The 19,232-nt window shown below is 40.3% G+C and overlaps 2 protein-coding genes across 2 annotated transcripts in view; both read left to right on the forward strand.

Moving 5' to 3' along the window:
* Positions 1-2,951: 2,951 nt before the first annotated feature.
* The window catches only part of LOC5504991 (probable ubiquitin carboxyl-terminal hydrolase MINDY-4), a gene marked incomplete in the record, with an annotated part of 20,685 nt that continues 4,404 nt past the window's right edge, over positions 2,952-19,232 (forward strand). Inside the window, 16 exon segments of the mRNA XM_048734361.1 lie at positions 2,952-3,266; positions 3,526-3,581; positions 4,053-4,116; positions 4,224-4,414; positions 5,591-5,799; positions 6,035-6,291; positions 6,569-6,627; positions 6,724-6,762; positions 6,834-6,864; positions 6,993-7,059; positions 7,182-7,240; positions 7,479-7,595; positions 8,478-8,563; positions 9,087-9,188; positions 9,559-9,628; positions 9,777-9,842. Of these exon segments, the coding sequence (XP_048590318.1) occupies positions 3,210-3,266; positions 3,526-3,581; positions 4,053-4,116; positions 4,224-4,414; positions 5,591-5,799; positions 6,035-6,291; positions 6,569-6,627; positions 6,724-6,762; positions 6,834-6,864; positions 6,993-7,059; positions 7,182-7,240; positions 7,479-7,595; positions 8,478-8,563; positions 9,087-9,188; positions 9,559-9,628; positions 9,777-9,842 (1,530 nt within the window).
* Positions 11,336-16,943, forward strand: LOC116604819. Its single transcript, XM_032367745.2, has one exon. It carries the CDS (start codon positions 11,876-11,878, stop codon positions 13,199-13,201), a length of 1,326 nt encoding a protein of 441 aa, XP_032223636.2. The 5' UTR covers positions 11,336-11,875; the 3' UTR covers positions 13,202-16,943.

Below are 19,232 nucleotides of genomic sequence, written 5' to 3' on the forward strand. Positions count from 1 at the left end.
TTGTAGTGATGTTGATTGCTCAAGCACCTTTACTTAAAGCCGCATTGTCACCAGTTTACTTCCGGAGGTCCGGCGGAAACCTCAACCGTTAAAAGACAAAAGAATCTATTAGAATCCGAGATATTTAACAGGCCATCCGCTCTAAATTATCAATCACATCCTCAAAGAAACTTCCAATAGACACATTGCTTTCAATGTTTTGAAATATTTTTCGCGTTTTCCGTTAAAGACCATCGGATATTGTTACGTAATCGACCGGAAGTGAACTGGTAACAATGCGGCTTTAAACTGGAATTGTGCATCGCCAACGCCTTTCCTCAAGTTTGTGTCTTCATGCGCCCCTGTCAATTTGGTGTCTAGCTGCCTGTCCCGTCGCAAATAAGAGCTGTACGCCATCTGCTTCCCCCTTAGTCCCGACCTGAGCTGCTCGGCAGCGCAAAGAGAGCCCAGCGCCCGTTTTCTCGAAACACCCGAGAATTCTCGGGCCCGGAAACTTTATTTTGCATTTTTGCCCAAAATTTCGCATGTTTTCCTTTTTGAGAACCGCTTTCGTGTTTTAGAACAGTTTGGAAATCCTCTTGGCTCATATTTCAAATGATTACGCTCAATAGGGCTGTTTTCGAAGTTTTGCCTGAAGCCAGAAAGCTACCCGAAAAGTCTCGGGTGACTGCGAGGTCCGAGAACTTTCTTAATATTTAAGTTATGTGAATTTCGGGCCCGAGAAGTTCGGGAAAGATCAAAATCTATAAAGAGAACCATCCTTTACATGCATCTTTGTGGTAAAATACGATGTTTGACGATATTTCAACACATTTAGATACCATAAATTTTATACAAATTAGCCAGCTTTTCAAATTTAACACATTGACCCCTCAACCGGCCTGTACCGGCTTTGGGAAGTACCCACAACCCCAAAAATTCATAAATGCAAAATAAACACAACAAGATGAAGATACTCAGGCATCAGTCTAAGTGATAAATGCTCTTGCAGATATGCATCCAACCAAGGTGTTGGCATCTACTCTTTAGCCAAATAATAGCACAGATTCTTTGACAAATCTCAAATCGAACAAGGAGAGAAAAGCAGAATCACCCCTCTCAATAAAACGCTCAAAATACCACACAAGGGGGAGAGATCAGCAAACACAGCTCAAGACACAAATAGATACCTTTATTCTGATCCTCCAGGTACATTTCCATGGCCTCAAAACACAATGTCCACTCCTTGAAGGATTGTACAACCACGAAGATGTCTTTACGTATTGCAAAGTATTCTGGGAGATCCAGGGGAAAATTCACGAGGGGAGGGCCAGTCAACACTCCTCTCCCCAAAGTCAGGTGGTCAGATGGTCTTTTCACCCCGAAGCCAAACAAATCAATTCCAGGTCACAGACCCAGAATAGCAGTGTAAACATTTTTGGAATCAATTTGGTTTCAGAAAAGACAGCATTTAGGAGAGCTGTGGTGATTCATTAGAAAATTATTTTCTCATCCAGGCAAAGCCAAACAAGAAAAAATCATCATGAATCCACCTTTGCTTGCAAATATCCATAAGCAAAGCACTCAATTATGCCCCCTAAAGACTTCGTGATGTCCTGAGGCACTCTCGTAATATGCTTATAGCTGTATTTCCTATGAAAAATACAAGCAACCATCAACTTGTGCTCGCTTCAGCACAACGACGAGGGATTAAAAGTGGGGACCGCAAAACACTGTTGGAAAGCTTGGATACCGCTGACTAGGTGCAGCCGTGTTAGACTTTGACGGGCTGTATAAAACTCAGAATAGGGGGGGAGGTATCTGTTTTCAGTCTGTTTTTTGTAAATTCAGCTAAAAAAGCCAGGAGTCAATGGGTTAAGGAATAAATCGTTTTCGGGCCCGAGAATTCTCGGGTGTTTTGAGAAACGAGCCACAGGTCTGGATATAATCGCACCCCTCGCTTGGCGCGCTTTTGAAACCCAGAGTACTTTCCTATCCCACAGAAAAGGCTGGAAGCCCTGAATTATTCAGGTTGGTCTCCAAATAGCAGGAACCAAAAATTCTAGTGCGCCCGGAGAAGCAAATGATGTGAGGGCCGAAGGCAGAAGCGACCGCGATGGTTTGCCAAATTCCCTTTTAGAGTGCTCACCCGAATTAGAGCGAAACATGACTCCACGAGGGTTTTGTGACTACTGCGTGTATTTTCAGACTGGCTCGCAGGCTACTTTTTCTTTTGATAACCCTTTCCATAAGCAACCTATGTATTAGTATGGTGATTTTATTCAATAAAATGAAGGACAAAAACAGAAGCGAGATTTTGCCAACGTTTCGGACTTTTCCTCAACGGACAATTGCATCCACTTTGGATTTAGAAGCGCCCATCTTCAGATAATAAGCCCCCCGCCTTCGAATTACCCTCCCCACCCCCCTAAAAAGAAGGTATGACCGAAAGCAAGGCTTTTAGCACATACAAGTTACTCTTTTGTAATACCAAAAGACGGGCGGCGGAAGGGGAGGGGCAGGGGGGGCGCCCCCTCTTGAAAGTAGGGGAGCAGCGCCCTCCTACTTTTCTGAGCGGATGTTTCTTTAGAAATATATGAGCGTGTTTTTTTTAAAACCAACGGTTTTCGAGCGGTATATTTGCAACCGACAACAAATTCGTTGAACAGTTTAAAATCCCCGCGTTCTTATAAATAGGATTTGGAACCACCACCCACTCCTCCCCATGAAACCACTGCCCACCTCTCCCCCACCCCTCCCCCCCACTTATTGGACCACTCCTGCTGATGTTACTTGAAATTTTGAAGTACGCGCACCGTTTGAATTAGCGCAAACCTTGCGACCTTTAAAATTAAACAAAATTTAATAAGCACACAAGGGTTCGGTGCCTGAAAAGTCAGATAATTTCATCTGCTGAGGAGTTATCCGTTCCCAAATGAAAAGTTTGCTATTTCAGGACTACCTTGGTGAGCCCATGCTTCAAGTCAGCAGCATCCCCCATGGCAACTGTAACTGAATCAGTTTAGGAACGAAATACAGTCTCAAAAATATCAATTTTTGCCAAAATTTATCTATCAGTCGCACTTCTTTAGAGCCCTGAGATCATGTGCATCATTTTGGATTATTGTTTATGATTATAGCAATGTCTTAATGTCGAGATCAATGGAGTTTGTGCAGCCCGGGAGATTAACTCCAAATAACGCAAAAGCGAAGTGATTACAAATTTTATCATGAGTGATGTAGAATCGCTGACGGCTTCTCTAGTAAGAGAATATCTCAGTAGAAAGGTTAGTTATCTATTTATAATTCAACAATTAATAAGAAATGATGACAACCCCAAGAGCGTCACCAAAGATTTTTAACCTTCGCAAGATGAGTTACCTCGTCCAATGAACCCCAATTGTCCCCAGTGTGTAGTTTACGTTGGGGAAATTTGATGCGTTTGTTTATATATTTGTAGTAGTAACTTATACATTTGCATTTATTAGGAGATATCTTATTGTCTGGTATTATATAAGGCTGGATTTTTTTTTATATGTGTTTTAGGGGCTCAGGAGTACACTAAAAGTCATGGACCAGGAAATTCCAAGAACTGATAACAGGTAATCAGAGGTAACAAAAAGCATCTTGGATTGGATGTCTGATTTAGGAAACCTTTAAGCTCTTATGATGATAAAATGACTTGACTTGACATTCTACTTGACAATTTAAGTAAATGCAAAATAATGAAATTTAAACCCAGGACAAAGGATAAAATACCTTTGAATAGATACCTGTTCTAAGGATAGAGAAGCTAAAAATATGATACCCTATCCAGTGGCAAGAGATAAACTGCACCTTAAACACAAAAGATTGGTAATATATTGAATAACATTTTAAAAAAGCAAAAGGGTCAATAGTATTTCATTTCATTTATAAGTTTGTATCACATTACTTTTTAATTTTTTTCTAAAAAAAAACATGTACATTTTATACATGCTAGTATCTTGGGTAGATATGGCATATTTAATTTATAAATAAATTCAGTTGAATTTAGTCAATGATAATTTCATGGTGTTATATGTTTTTTCCAGTATCAGCAATCGTGCACAACTCGCCAAGGAGATCCACATCGAAAAACTTATGAAGAAAAACAAAGTAGGTATTGCAAAGGAGGTAACAAAGAATCACGTCTCTTGTGTCACATGCCATAGTCACTGCTCTTTGTGGTTAAGTCCAAATAATATGTCACTTGTGTTATCCAGGAGCAAGCTGTTGCATTTCGTACAATGCTGGAGGTTATTGTGCAATATTTCAAAGAGAAAGGCGCTCCTTCTCTTTCTACAAGGCCAGGCGCACCTGAGCCTGCTCTACCACGGTCAGCAGCAATTGAGCACACAGCACTGAGATCAGACCAGCCTGCACTGAGCATCAAACAAGCACAGCCCTCAAACAAGTATGTTCACCATCAAAAAGTAGTGTGATTATAAATTTGTAAAGAGCACTATAAAACATAGGTATTACAGACGTGTTTAGTCTGCTGGGGGTCCTCAGCAGAGTTAGTGGCTTCAGTATAACTATCCTTTTTAGCACTATTTGCAAATTTTATAATCAAACTACTTTGTTTATTACCTAGCTCTTACAGCTACCTACAGCACCATCATCCCTCCTGAGCAATTTGTGAGCTAGAGCCTGACATTAAAAAAAAAAGGATATTAAACAGGAGGATACCCTGCTAGCAGAGGTTTCTCCTGTATCTCTTGCTTAGCAGTTTACTTGGCAATTAGCGTTTCTGGGTTTTGAACACTAGCAACAACACATAAATAGAGAGAAAACAAGAGAAAGGGCATCTGCTAGCAGGGTAAAAGGAGGAAACTCATCTCAACTCATTTTAACCTCCTCATGGATCTATCCACTGTCATGCTAACAGGTGTTAACCATGGAGGTTATTCAGGTAAAAAATAACCCCTCACTTTAATACAAGGCTCACTCCTCAGATGAAATTATATTTAGTAACACCACAAGCTAGGAGGAGATATGAAAGAGAAGAGTTAACTAAATAATTCACAGAACCTATGAAAACATCTCTCTAAGCCACCATATAACAAAAACAACATATATTTGTTTACATACATACATTTGTTTACATACCCTGAGAACTAGAGTCTTGAGCTTCACATGTTAAATTTCACTTGAAGGTGAAGAAACTGCCAGGATTTTGTTTTTGGGGGAGGAATATACATTTCTCAAAATGAGAATAAACTTGGAAACTCCCTCAAACTTGAGGCCCAAAAAAGATCCTGGTAACTTGCCCACTAAGTCACTTCTTATGAATCACTTTCAATGAAATTAAAATGTTGAGTTGTAGTGAGTTTATGGTACTTGGATAGTGAGTTTATGGTACTTATAGTATTTTTGTTATTATTTAGCGTCTTACAGACATTTCCGTAGGTTCCGTAGTTTCCATAGGTTCCGTAAATTGGAGAAGCTGTTGGCTATATATTATATGAGGAGTCAACAAGTCTACAATTCATACCTAAGGTCACCAAAATCATGGTAGCATTTACTGGCATGTCTATCAACTGTGTCTTGCATCAGAGTCTAATTGATTACATTTCTCTTTATCTGCCAGGGAAAGGAAGTCAAGCATAGAGAAATCAAAGAAAGCTGAAACAGTAGTGGAATCATCAGATAAACCAGCTGATGACTCCCATGATTATAGCGATCTTCTAAAACGACTAGAGAAATCGGAGACACCAGCCAGAAAGTCTGAGCTCTCTGAACCCCTTGGCTCACATAAATCACTGCACCTCAACCAGAAACTTGGCTCAGAAAAACAAGGTAAGGGAACCGAAAGTGACTGATTTTCAATTTTCTTCTCTCCTATAGGAAAATTCCAGGTGCTATTAAAAATAGCTTTTTTTGTTTTCGTCATTCAAACTGACCAATTTACATTTGTCAGCATGATTGGAAATCATTTCAGTGTTGGCCAATAAAAACACAAAAGCCATAGGCGATTTTGTCTGTTTAAGGTTTCTCAAATTGTTGGACTAGAATAATTCCTTTTTCACATCAGCTGAAAAGCCAATGAGGCCCAAGTCTCATCGCAGCCGTACCAAAAGTGGTGGTGGGCTAGGCGGACCGGTGATAAGCTCCGGACTGGCAGGCTTAGGGGACAAGAGGATAAAACACAAACGGAACCAATCTTCTGAACTCAATGTTACTGGACACAGTTTTAGCACTGAGAAGGTTGTACTTGATGACGATAAAGCCAGTGATGGATTGTTCAAACCTGATGATATATTTAATAAGCCACCTGAAACGTTTATAGAGGTAAATATTATATTCTATGTATAGGTGCTATTTGTAATATTCCCAAGAGCCATTCGGCTCTAGAACTCCGTAGAGGTTACTGTAGTTAGTAGCCATACTAAAGCCTTTGAGGCGGCTAATTAATTTAATTAGTACTATGCGCTGTGCAAATAATACACGATAGGTTGCACTATTTGTTAAAAGTGAAGTGAAGTGCTTCTCTTTCGGAAATGTTCCTGCATTCAGGGAGTTACCGTAGCAGCTAATAAATATTCCTTATTTTGATGGTTTCATCCAGGCAAAGAAGGACATTCCTGCAACCTTCCTACAGCACGACACTCTAGATGGCTTTCAGAGGTACTTACAGAAGATTAACAAAGTGCGGAATGTATTTTATGGTCTGCATGGGTCATAGGATAATATGTTTGATTCAATATTTAATTTTCACCTCAGGAGTGGTATACCTTCAGCCACTACATTGGATAAACTAAAGTAAGTGTATTGAGCTGTGTTTTTTGTCAGTGTTTGTTTATTTTGCTAAATATATATATTTTTTTGTATAGAAAATCGTCTTCTGGTTCTACTTTTATTCAGGTAAAATTAATCATGCAAATTAATCGAAAGTGTTTTTTCAATTGTTTAAAAAATGTAATGTAACTCTTTAGTTTTAAAAACAAAAACATAGAAAATCCACATTTTCTGTTGTTTGTATCATTTATTAGAAAGATGAGTTAGTTTTTGAAGATGTTGATGATGAATTGGACCAGGATCTAGGCCAGTTGTCTCTGGGTAAGTTTGGAATTTCAGCCAGATCTCATAAAAGACCTGCTCCACCCTTACTGTACATGCCTTGAAGAAATCATTTCTCCTCATTCTTCTCCTAAAGCTTACATTTTTTCTTCATATTATAGGACCAACCGCTTTATCTGCAGACTTTGAGAGTAAAGCTATTTCTCTAGAGAAGGCCATGGTAAAACAGAAATTGTTTGAATATAGTTGAATAGTCCAGGGCTTCCTTTGAGTATTCTTCCTGGTAATAAGCAAGAATATTGAGCCAGCTAAAATAGAGAGCTGATTTTTGATAGCTGATATATGCTAGCTATTACTTCTTTCCAAGCCCTCAAAGTTTGTCAGCCAGCACTCAGAAGAAAGACTTGTATAAGAGTGATTACATTGTCATCTGAATGTGATAATGTCTGTTTTCTCAGGCTCTCAAGAACCTGATATTTGGCACAGCGACAGCTTGCTTTAACTCGGAGTGGAAGCAGCAGGGTTTTGGCTTCTGTGATCTGTATGGTCTCGAGTTTGGCATAGTACAGTACAAGGTGAGACAATTACTTTGTACCTTTATAATCTCCTCATGGAATATATTGTCTTTTGAAGAATCACAAGTATCAGACACTAAGACTTATTGACACATGTTCCTAGTTGACTGGTTGTAAATCCTGTATGGGATTGGCTCAGAACAAGTATTACATACATTTTCACTTGTCTGTAAAAGAACGTTATATTTTTTTGAAAAAAAATCGGATTCTGTGTTCCTTTGTTATGCTATTATTATTTTTTGTAACTGAGAACCAGACTTACTTTGTACAAATGTAACTAATTAAACCATTTAAAGAAAATGTAAATTTAAAGTAACAATTTAAAGCTAATATATTTTTCTGATGTAAAACCTGAAGGACCAAGACAGACTTTTTCCATTTGATCCCAATATCAAGTTTTTTCCTATATATCTCAACTGCAAAGGGACCATTTGGTGGAGAGGAGCATGTTGACATACACCTATTTTAAAATATGTTGTCAGTGGAAATGGCAAATGGCCGTTGCAAAATAGCAGTGCTACCATCCAAAAATACCATGGGATTCCTCACTAAAAAGCAAGAAATGCATGTGCAACTTGTGCAATAAGTTTACTTAACCGTTACTCTGAGGGCTAATTATACCTTCGAACAGTGATTTGTCTTGCAACTACCATTTGCCATAACATTTGTCATTTGCACCTACAACGTTATTAAAATAGGTGTATATATTGATTCTAACAAGGGAACACTGCTTTTGATAGCCAAAAACAGAAGGCATAGTTGTGTTTGTCATACATCCACCCTTAGATATATTCACCTGTGTACCTTTTTATTAACAAAAAGCGTATTGGTATTTTTTATACCAGTGACACAAGTGTTGTTTGGTTTCTTATCATTTTCCAGGGTGGACCCTGTGGTGTGCTAGCAGTAGTTCAAGGATTTGTACTGAAACATCTCCTCTTTCAAGAAAATAATAAAAGTAACAAAAAGTATGTCAAAACTATTGCTGTTACCAATAGACGGCACTTATTTGATGTACATTGTTTTCATTCAGTATGAACAACAACAAGTCTGATGGAATAAAATTGTTTAGGGTTGAGAATTATTTGTCTCAGATGACAAATGAGTTTAAGGTTATTTTAAAATTCAGGCTACAGTTCTAGAACACCATTTATCCATATCTATTTTGAATAAGGTTGCACCCAGACAATCCATGTGTCCAGGGTTCAGCCATCTATATGTTACCCATGAAACGCTGCAGGTTATGACACATGGTTTCTTGAGTGCAACCTTATTTGAAATAGATGTAAATATTTGCGTGGATATAGCTGCTAAAAGCCTTGTGTTAAGTCATTCGTATTTTTTATCTGGGGATATAGGGGCGCTTCTTGAAAGGTGGGAGCTTAGTGCAAGCATGTTAGGTGTCTGATATTGTATGCTTTAGGAGCAGTGTTTAAGAACAGTACTAAACTGCTTTACAATACAATATTTGATAATTTTGTGTTTCCATAGAATTCTCCAGCCATCATCACGTGAGAGATCGCGGGCGCTGGCGTCCGCTATCACTGAGATCCTATGGCAAGCTGGGGATAGCAAAACAGCAACAGTTGCTCTGTAAGTATAGCGCCTCCCTCTGTCTTTTTATAATTCTCTCCTTCCCCTCTATACATTTTTATATTTTTGTATTGTTTTTCCATATGTATTTATGGTGTTTCTGTTTTTCACTTATTGATAGAGTTATCTGTATAATATAAATTGTAAGACAAACAGTCTTGGGTTTTCAAAGGCTCCCCAGCAAAAGTCAAGAATATGAAGAATATATATTTCACTTACATGTGAAGAAAATTCTCAAGTTTCACTTTGCTTTAGTTATCAAGAACTTTTTTTATAATTTACATAAAAAAATACAAAATCTCCAGCATTGGAAGTATGTCCACACTCCAACAGGTTATGGGCCTGTCATGATGTTGACTTTTAATTGCAGGCCTACAGGGATGGCAAACTCTAATTTTATCGGAGCTGGCAGATACAAACCTGACCAATTAACTGAAAATGTGAGTGCTCTATGAACCAGTATCACCAATACTTGTATCTAACCCATTAACAAACACAAAGATTTCTTTACTATGCCTTTTATTTTTGTTACTATTTTTTTAAGATTTTGATTTTTTTTCCTTATGTGACAAGCAGTTCTTTTTTCAGCTGGTGTTACGCTCATTCAAGTCGTCCGAGAGTCTTCACAGCTTTGTCACCCAACAGATCTCCCAGGTTATTTACAGACTAGGAAATTTGGGGGGGGCCTTATTAATGAATGAATGAATGAATGAATGAATGAATGAATGAATGAATGAATGAATGAATGAATGAATGAATAGATTCATGGGCCTTTTTGTAACCGAGTCGTGTTCCTTTTTGTAACTTTGTTCCTTTTTGTAACCAAGGTTTGGTTACGAAAGGGAACAGTGCTCCTTTTTGTAACATAGGCCAAGTTACAAAAAGGAGCATATGTTCCTTTTTGTAACCATGTGCTCCCTTTTGTAACATTTGTGATCCTTTTTGTAACCTAAGCCAAGTTACAAAAAGGAGCACATGTTCCCTTTCGTAACTTTGGGTGTTCCTTTTGGTAACCTTAGAAAATAGGGCTTAATTCAGAAACTGAATTCTACAGTAAATATCCAAACCCTATTTAAACGACAAATAAAACGTTTTATTCTTATCTCCTACATTGTATGAGTACATTTTAGTGTAACAATAAGTTGTAGAATAAGATTGATAATGTCGGTGCTCCATCATTTATATCATCAATAATACGCAGCCAGTGACATCCTTGCTTCTATTTCATTCCCTGAATTTGTTTTTATTTAATGATATACATCGATACACATTTTTGTCGATTCATGAGCGTTTTAAACACTAAAATATTAAGGTTTACATCCCACATTGAGAGGAGTATGCAAGGCTCAATCGATAACGTCTTCCCCTCATTTTGAAGTCCACACGACGTTTAGAGGTAATTTCCGCGTTTGCTTTCTTTATGGTGCCCCAACACCATGCGGATGAAATGCTCTGGATATTTGTATGGGAGCCCCCCTTAGCTCCCTTGAATATCCATTAACACTTGTGAGGGGCAATAGGGCGATTTAGGCCCTAAAAAGGGACGCGTGTTGCGCAGGTTATGATTACTATGCTCTGTTTCTATCATAAGATGGCTAGCTGTGACCCAGTCAAAATGGAGAAATCATATAAAAGACAGAAACATCGCTGTCCAGTGCCTGCCTGTCAGAAAGAGGTGATTCACCTCCCTCGCCATTTGATAACAGTGCACAAATGGAGCCGCGAAAAGGCATTAGAGGCACTGTCTGTGTTCGACCTTAGGGCAAAAAAAAACGAAGTCAGAGGCTGTCCCAGAGCAAAGAGCCAAGCGGACCTACAAACGTCGGGTTTGTTCGTTCCCAGGGTTCAACCTGATCGTGCGAAGGTTGCACAACCACCTGAATGCAAAACATAAGTTAAGTCGACACGACGAGAGATACAAACAGCTATTGAAAGAATCGCGATGGGAAGAGATAGGCGAAGATTTCCAGGAAGAGTGTGTAGTAGAGATCTCCTCTGACACCGAGTCCGAGCCCGAGCAAGAGCCCGATCCCCAGAGCCAGAGCCAAAGCAAGGGCAAGGGCAAGGGCAAGGGCAAGGGCAAGGGCAAGGGCAAGGGCAAGGGCAAGGGCAAGGGCAAGGGCAAGGTCCAAGGCCAGAGCCAGAGCCAGAGCCAGAGCCAGAGCCAGAGCCAGAGCCAGAGCCAGAGCCAGAGCCAAAGCCAGAGCAAGAGCAGTCAATCCAGTACAATGTCATCTAATGAAGAAGAAATGTGCCTCCAGGAAATCCATAGAAAATCCGAAAAAGCCAAAGCTATAATGAGAGGAGGTCAAGTAGATCAACACAAATACAGCTCAAGTGATGACGATAGTGATGAAGTTATCCCTTCGTCGCCGATTGGAAAGAAGAGGAGCATCTTTCCTAAGCGCGCGCTAGCCGATATTCACAACGACACTCCAAAGGTTATCAAGAAGAGAACAACTGGGGGATTGGCAGGAGAATAATCTTCACCGACACTATGGAAAGCAACTGCAGTAGACAATAGCAAGGAAAAGGATGACTTATCAACGTCGAGCCCAGCAGAGGAGATAGAAGACAAAGACTACGAGCCAGATGGAGAAGATGAGGATGAAGACGAAGATAATGAAGGTTGTGGTAATGATGATGAGGATAATGATATCGATGTTACGGATGAAGAAGATGAATTGATGATGAAGGCAGAAACGCTGATGAAAGATGATGAAGGCAGAAACGATGACACAGATAAGATATTGGACGCATTTTTACAATGGCTTCAAGGTATCGATGGAGGTAGAAGAGAGTTGCGTACCGCTAAGCAATATGTTGCTCAGGTTCACGCAATCATCAAGGATGTAGATCCAGATGAGCTGCGCATCGACAGCATCCTGAATAAGAAGCATCTTCGAGACAAATGGTTACAGAAATTGGAACGTAATAGGAAGCCAGGGACCTGCAAGGCATATTTAGGTTCATTATCAAGATTTATCCGTTTCCTTGTTGTGGAAAAGTTAGAAGACCTAAAGCTAACAGAAGAGCATGTGACGAAGGTCAGAGTGCAAGTCCAAGAGTGGTCGGCTTCTTTTAAGAAGCCGTTCAAAGAAAGAAGATGGGAGAAGCATCAAGAAGACCTAGAGAAACTCATAACCCCGGAGGACGTCCAGAAGTTTTCAAAGTCGGCTTCAGTAAGAGCGGCAATCTCGACACTGGGAAGATACATGGAAAAGGAAGGGTCCCCGGGTCAGACAGACTTTTGTACTATCAGAGACCATCTCATCACTCGCCTATGCATCGAGAATGCATGTAGAGCTGGCCCGATCGCAAATATGACTTTGCGGGATCTAGATAGAGCCACGAAAGACGGCGATGAAATGATTGTCACCATTTTGAAGCGCAAGACATCTGCCTCGGCAGGCCCAGCCCATGTAGTGCTAAGTCCCACAGTCTTCACCTGGCTAAAGGCGTATGTAAAATACATGAGAAACAAGGTCAGCGGAGCAGGAACAGATCCCGATGAGAAGGTTTTCATCAGCTTCACAGCGAGTGAGATGACATCATTTATGATATCTGCTCAACTTAATTCCTTGTGGCAAAAGGCTGTCGAGAATATTAGAGTAAATGCAGCTTCATTCCGTAAAGCAGCTGTTTCCGTGGTCCACGAAGAGCACCAACATCTGAGGAAGGACCTAGCCGACCTCATGGGACACAATCAAAAGACCGCCGAAAAATTCTCGTTAAGCAGAAGTCTAAGTCGGCTGCAAAACCCTTCTTTTCTCAGAAATATCATGTATGCGGAAGGGGCATCACATGTAGAAGCAAGTGAAGCCCTGTCTGTGAAGAATGGGGAAGCAGAAAAGTCTGGTCGTCACCACTGGACAGAGAAAGAAGAGGAGGCTATCCAAATGGTATTTAAGGGTGCCATTGAAGAATGCAAGCTTCGGTTAGATGCCGTGAAGCAAGAAATACCCAAGCACCCCCCTTCTGGCGCATATCGACGCCTTGAAGGTTTACGATAAAGTAAGGAGATTGATGAAGAAAGAAAATACACAAGCGAGCCCTTGCCTCCCCACAGAGAAAATGACCCAACAAGAGAAGATGGAAAGAATGTTGGGTCGGGAAGATGCTGAAGAATCATGCCTCAAGAGTAAGGGGTCTCAAGTATTTACAGATTCGCAGTCTAATCTCTGTCTGCGACTGTTTCATGATCTCCTACACAACAATGACAGGATCGAGAGAAAAGCCTTGATGGAACGAGTCATGAGAGATGACGAGGCCAAGAAAGAGTTGTCTGCGTTTACTCCACAACAACTTGCTGACAAGGTGCGTGCAGAGCGCAACAAAGCTAAGAAGTCAAAGTAGTAGAAACAATCTAATGACCACTCCAGGCATTTTCAGCCGTTTTCAGCCATTTTCGCGTTTGTAGTAAGTTCAGTTGTTAAAAATGTTTGCGCAAGAGGATTCGAAGGATTCACTAAAATTGTTGTTAATGACTTGTTTGTTCATACGGAACACAGAGACATTATTATACTTAAATGTATATAAAGAGGCGTTGTTATACTTGAATGTATACACAGAGACGTTATTATACTTAAATGTATACACAGAGACGTTATTATACTTAAATGTATACACAGAGACGTTATTATACTTAAATGTATACACAGAGACGTTATGAGCAGCAACAGCAAGCGACATTATTAATAAAGCTGCCCTGTAAAGCTGTAGTATGTTTCTATGAGTACACCCATCTCTGAGCACTCTCAATCCATGTGTAGTTTGAGGAAAGACGAATAGTAGATTATGATTTAAGGCCAGTTTGAGTTATCCGCTTTCCTAGAGGCTGCTAAAAATTGCAAAAGTCAAGGAAATAGCGAAAACCTTATTCTGATACAGCACACGAATGATGCATTTTACCCAGTCTCCAAGAATCGTCATATCTCAGTCATTTTAATTCAAAGAGCTATTAAACTCAGGAAAAGCAAATACGAATAGCATCTGATGATTCTTGTTAGGCTTGCTTGTGTTATACGTCTTTCAAGAGGCTGCAAAGAAGCTGCAAATATCGAAACAATATAGCGGGGAATTCAAAATGTGCCTATTATCCTTGGAGATTTGACCAAAAAACTGAAACACAGAAAATGAAAATACTAACAAGTACTCTCTGAATCGAATGGTTGTCTATCCCTGCTTCAGTTTTTAGTTGTTTCACCATGATTTTAAACATAAATAAACCTAATTTTTCTGATAATTGTTACACTAAAAGAGACATGATTTTCGCGGTCGTTCCTTTTCGTAACCTGACATATATTTCAATAAAATATTATTGTGATCTCACATATATATTTCTTTGCTATAAACAGACCTATAAAACATTATCAAACCTAGAATTGCATAGAAATAAAAATCTTTTTAAATAAAATACTTTTTTATCCTGCACTAGTTATAGCACCCCAAAATGTTCCTTTTTGTAACATTTAAGCATTTTCAGCGGGTCAAGGAAAAAAATCAAAAAAGCAATTTCTTCTACGTTCTTGCTTTACTTCTTGGATATGTTCCCCACCAATATTTGATCTCTTTTATACATGCATAAGCAAAAAGATCCACCGCTTCATTGGGTATTTATTTCAAATCTCTCGGGCCGGATAGAAAGTGCCAAAATTTGAGTATTTTTGGATTCGCCTCTGAGGCCAATTTCGCTCGAGTTTTCTTTATAAATCATTTATATTTAGGTGAAATGTAACCAAGTTTTGAGAGAATCTTCCTTAACTATCCTTCTATGCGTACAACGAGTTGAGGGGCCTCAAGCGGAAGAACTCGATCGATTTTACGCTTTTTTGTGAGGTGACTTTAAGTGCGTTAAATTTGAATCTTATGATTGGCACGGGTCCCCATAAAGTCCATTGATCTGAGCACGGTCTTGAAGCCTCGAAAATTCTACGCAAATCAAAGCAGGTTAGGAAGCTAGGAGGGGTATGCTAAAGTCCAGATAGATGATATATCCCGATGATACAGCGTGATTTCGGTTTTTCTGTATTTTTGTTGGCTGAAACCTAAAGGGTGTTCCTTTTTGTAACATTTTGCTCTTTAACTTTAAATATCATCGCCAATTTTTAAGTTGGGTTTATTTAGTTTTCACCATCCAATATCTGCTTAAAAATCTTCCTATAGATATATTCGCTATGATTTAATGATGTTCCTGATTGAAAAGGGGTGAAGTTGAAAAAATGTTACGAAAGGGAACCACGATGAATCTGTGAATGAATGAATGAATGAATGAATGAATGAATGAATGAATGAATGAATGAATGAATAGATTCATGGGCCTTTTTGTAACCGAGTCGTGTTCCTTTTTGTAACTTTGTTCCTTTTTGTAACCAAGGTTTGGTTACGAAAGGGAACAGTGCTCCTTTTTGTAACATAGGCCAAGTTACAAAAAGGAGCATATGTTCCTTTTTGTAACCATGTGCTCCCTTTTGTAACATTTGTGATCCTTTTTGTAACCTAAGCCAAGTTACAAAAAGGAGCACATGTTCCCTTTCGTAACTTTGGGTGTTCCTTTTGGTAACCTTAGAAAATAGGGCTAAATTCAGAAACTGAATTCTACAGTAAATATCCAAACCCTATTTAAACGACAAATAAAACGTTTTATTCTTATCTCCTACATTGTATGAGTACATTTTAGTGTAACAATAAGTTGTAGAATAAGATTGATAATGTCGGTGCTCCATCATTTATATCATCAATAATACGCAGCCAGTGACATCCTTGCTTCTATTTCATTCCCTGAATTTGTTTTTATTTAATGATATACATCGATACACATTTTTGTCGATTCATGAGCGTTTTAAACACTAAAATATTAAGGTTTACATCCCACATTGAGAGGAGTATGCAAGGCTCAATCGATAACGTCTTTCCCTCATTTTGAAGTCCACACGACGGTTAGAGGTAATTTCCGCGTTTGCTTTCTTTATGGTGCCCCAACACCATGCGGATGAATTGCTCTGGATATTTGTATGGGAGCCCCCCTTAGCTCCCTTGAATATCCATTAACACTTGTGAGGGGCAATAGGGCGATTTAGGCCCTAAAAAGGGACGCCTGTTGCGCAGGTTATGATTACCATGCTCTGTTTCTATCATAAGATGGCTAGCTGTGACCCAGTCAAAATGAAGAAATCATATAAAAGACAGAAACATCGCTGTCCAGTGCCTGCCTGTCAGAAAGAGGTGATTCACCTCCCTCGCCATTTGATAACAGTGCACAAATGGAGCCGCGAAAAGGCATTAGAGGCACTGTCTGTGTTCGACCTTAGGGCAAAAAGAACGAAGTCAGAGGCTGTCCCAGAGCAAAGAGCCAAGCGGACCTACAAACGTCGGGTTTGTTCGTTCCCAGGGTGCAACCTGATCGTGCGAAGGTTGCACAACCACCTGAATGCAAAACATAAGTTAAGTCGACACGACGAGATATACAAACAGCTATTGAAAGAATCGCGATGGGAAGAGATAGGCGAAGATTTCCAGGAAGAGTGTGTAGTAGAGATCTCCTCTGACACCGAGTCCGAGCAAGAGCCCGATCCCCAAAGCCAGAGCCAAAGCAAGGGCAAGGGCAAGGGCAAGGGCAAGGGCAAGGTCCAAGGCCAGGGCCAGAGCCAGAGCCAGAGCCAGAGCCAAAGCCAGAGCAAGAGCAGTCAATCCAGTACAATGTCATCTAATGAAGAAGAAATGTGCCTCCAGGAAATCCATAGAAAATCCGAAAAAGCCAAAGCTATAATGAGAGGAGGTCAAGTAGATCAACACAAATACAGCTCAAGTGATGACGATAGTGATGAAGTTATCCCTTCATCGCCGATAGGAAAGAAGAGAAGCATCTTTCCTAAGCGCGCGCTAGCCGATATTCACAGCGACACTCAAAAGGTTATCAAGAAGAGAACAACTGGGGGATTGGGAGGAGAACAATCTTCACCGACACTATGGAAAGCAACTGCAGCAGGCAATAGCAAGGAAAAGGATGACTTATCAACGTCGAGCCCAGCAGAGGAGATAGAAGAGAAAGACTACGAGCCAGATGGCGAAGATGAGGATGAAGACGAAGATAATGAAGGTTGTGGTAATGATGATGAGGATAATGATATCGATGTTACCGATGAAGAAAATGAATTGACGATGAAGGCAGAAACGCTGATGAAAGATGATGAAGGCAGAAACGATGACACAGATAAGATATTGGACGCATTTTTACAATGGCTTCAAGGTATCGATGGAGGTAGAGAGTTGCGTACCGCTAAGCAATATGTTGCTTAGGTTCACGCAATCATCAAGGATGTAGATCCAGATGAGCTGCGCATCGACAGAATCCTGAATAAGAAGCATCTTCGAGACAAATGGTTACAGAAATTGGAACGTAATAGGAAGCCAGGGACCTGCAAGGCATATTTAGGTTCATTATCAAGATTTATCCGTTTCCTTGTTGTGGAAAAGTTAGAAGACCTAAAGCTAACAGAAGAGCATGTGACGAAGGTCAGAGTGCAAGTCCAAGAGTGGTCGGCTTCTTTTAAGAAGCCGTTCAAAGAAAGAAGATGGGAGAAGCATCAAGAAGACCTAGAGAAACTCATAACCCCGGAGGACGTCCAGAAGTTTTCAAAGTCGGCTTCAGTAAGAGCGGCAATCTCGACACTGGGAAGATACATGGAAAAGGAAGGGTCCCCGGGTCAGACAGACTTTTGTACTGTCAGAGACCATCTCATCACTCGCCTATGCATCGAGAATGCATGTAGAGCTGGCCCGATCGCAAATATGACTTTGCGGGATCTAGATAGAGCCACGAAAGACGGCGATGAAATGATTGTCACCATTTTGAAGCACAAGACATCTGCCTCGGCAGGCCCAGCCCATGTAGTGCTAAGTCCCACAGTCTTCACCTGGCTAAAGGCGTATGTAAAATACATGAGAAACAAGGTCAGCGGAGCAGGAACAGATCCCGATGAGAAGGTTTTCATCAGCTTCACAGTGAGTGAGATGACATCATTTATGATATCTGCTCAACTTAATTCCTTGTGGCAAAAGGCTGTCGGGAAGATTAGAGTAAATGCAGCTTCATTCCGTAAAGCAGCTGTTTCAGTGGTCCACGAAGAGCACCAACATCTGAGGAAGGACCTAGCCGACTTATGGGACACAATCAAAAGACCGCCGAAAAATTCTCGTTAAGCAGAAGTCTAAGTCGGCTGCAAAACCCTTCTGGCGCTCAGAAATATCATGTATGCGGAAGGGGCATCACATGTAGAAGCAAGTGAAGCCCTGTCTGTGAAGAATGGGGAAGCAGAAAAGTCTGGTCGTCACCACTGGACAGAGAAAGAAGAGGAGGCTATCGAAATGGTATTTAAGGGTGCCATTGAAGAATGCAAGCTTCGGTTAGATGCCGTGAAGCAAGAAATACCCAAGCACCCCCCTTCTGGCGCATATCGACGCCTTGAAGGTTTACGATAAAGTAAGGAGATTGATGAAGAAAGAAAATACACAAGCGAGCCCTTGCCTCCCCACAGAGAAAATGACCCAACAAGAGAAGATGGAAAGAATGTCGGGTCGGGAAGATGCTGAAGAATCATGCCTCAAGAGTAAGGGGTCTCAAGTATTTACAGATTCGCAGTCTAATCTCTGTCTGCGACTGTTTCATGATCTCCTACACAACAATGACAGGATCGAGAGAAAAGCCTTGATGGAACGAGTCATGAGAGATGACGAGGCCAAGAAAGAGTTGTCTGCGTTTACTCCACAACAACTTGCTGACAAGGTGCGTGCAGAGCGCAACAAAGCTAAGAAGTCAAAGTAGTAGAAACAATCTAATGACCACTCCAGGCATTTTCAGCCGTTTTCAGCCGCGTTTGTAGTAAGTTCAGTTGTTAAAAATGTTTGCGCAAGAGAATTCGAAGGATTCACTAAAATTGTTGTTAATGACTTGTTTGTTCATACGGAACACAGAGACATTATTATACTTAAATGTATATAAAGAGGCGTTGTTATACTTGAATGTATACACAGAGACGTTATTAT

Source organism: Nematostella vectensis, chromosome 11, assembly GCF_932526225.1.
Source record: "Nematostella vectensis chromosome 11, jaNemVect1.1, whole genome shotgun sequence".
Lineage (NCBI taxonomy): Eukaryota > Metazoa > Cnidaria > Anthozoa > Actiniaria > Edwardsiidae > Nematostella > Nematostella vectensis.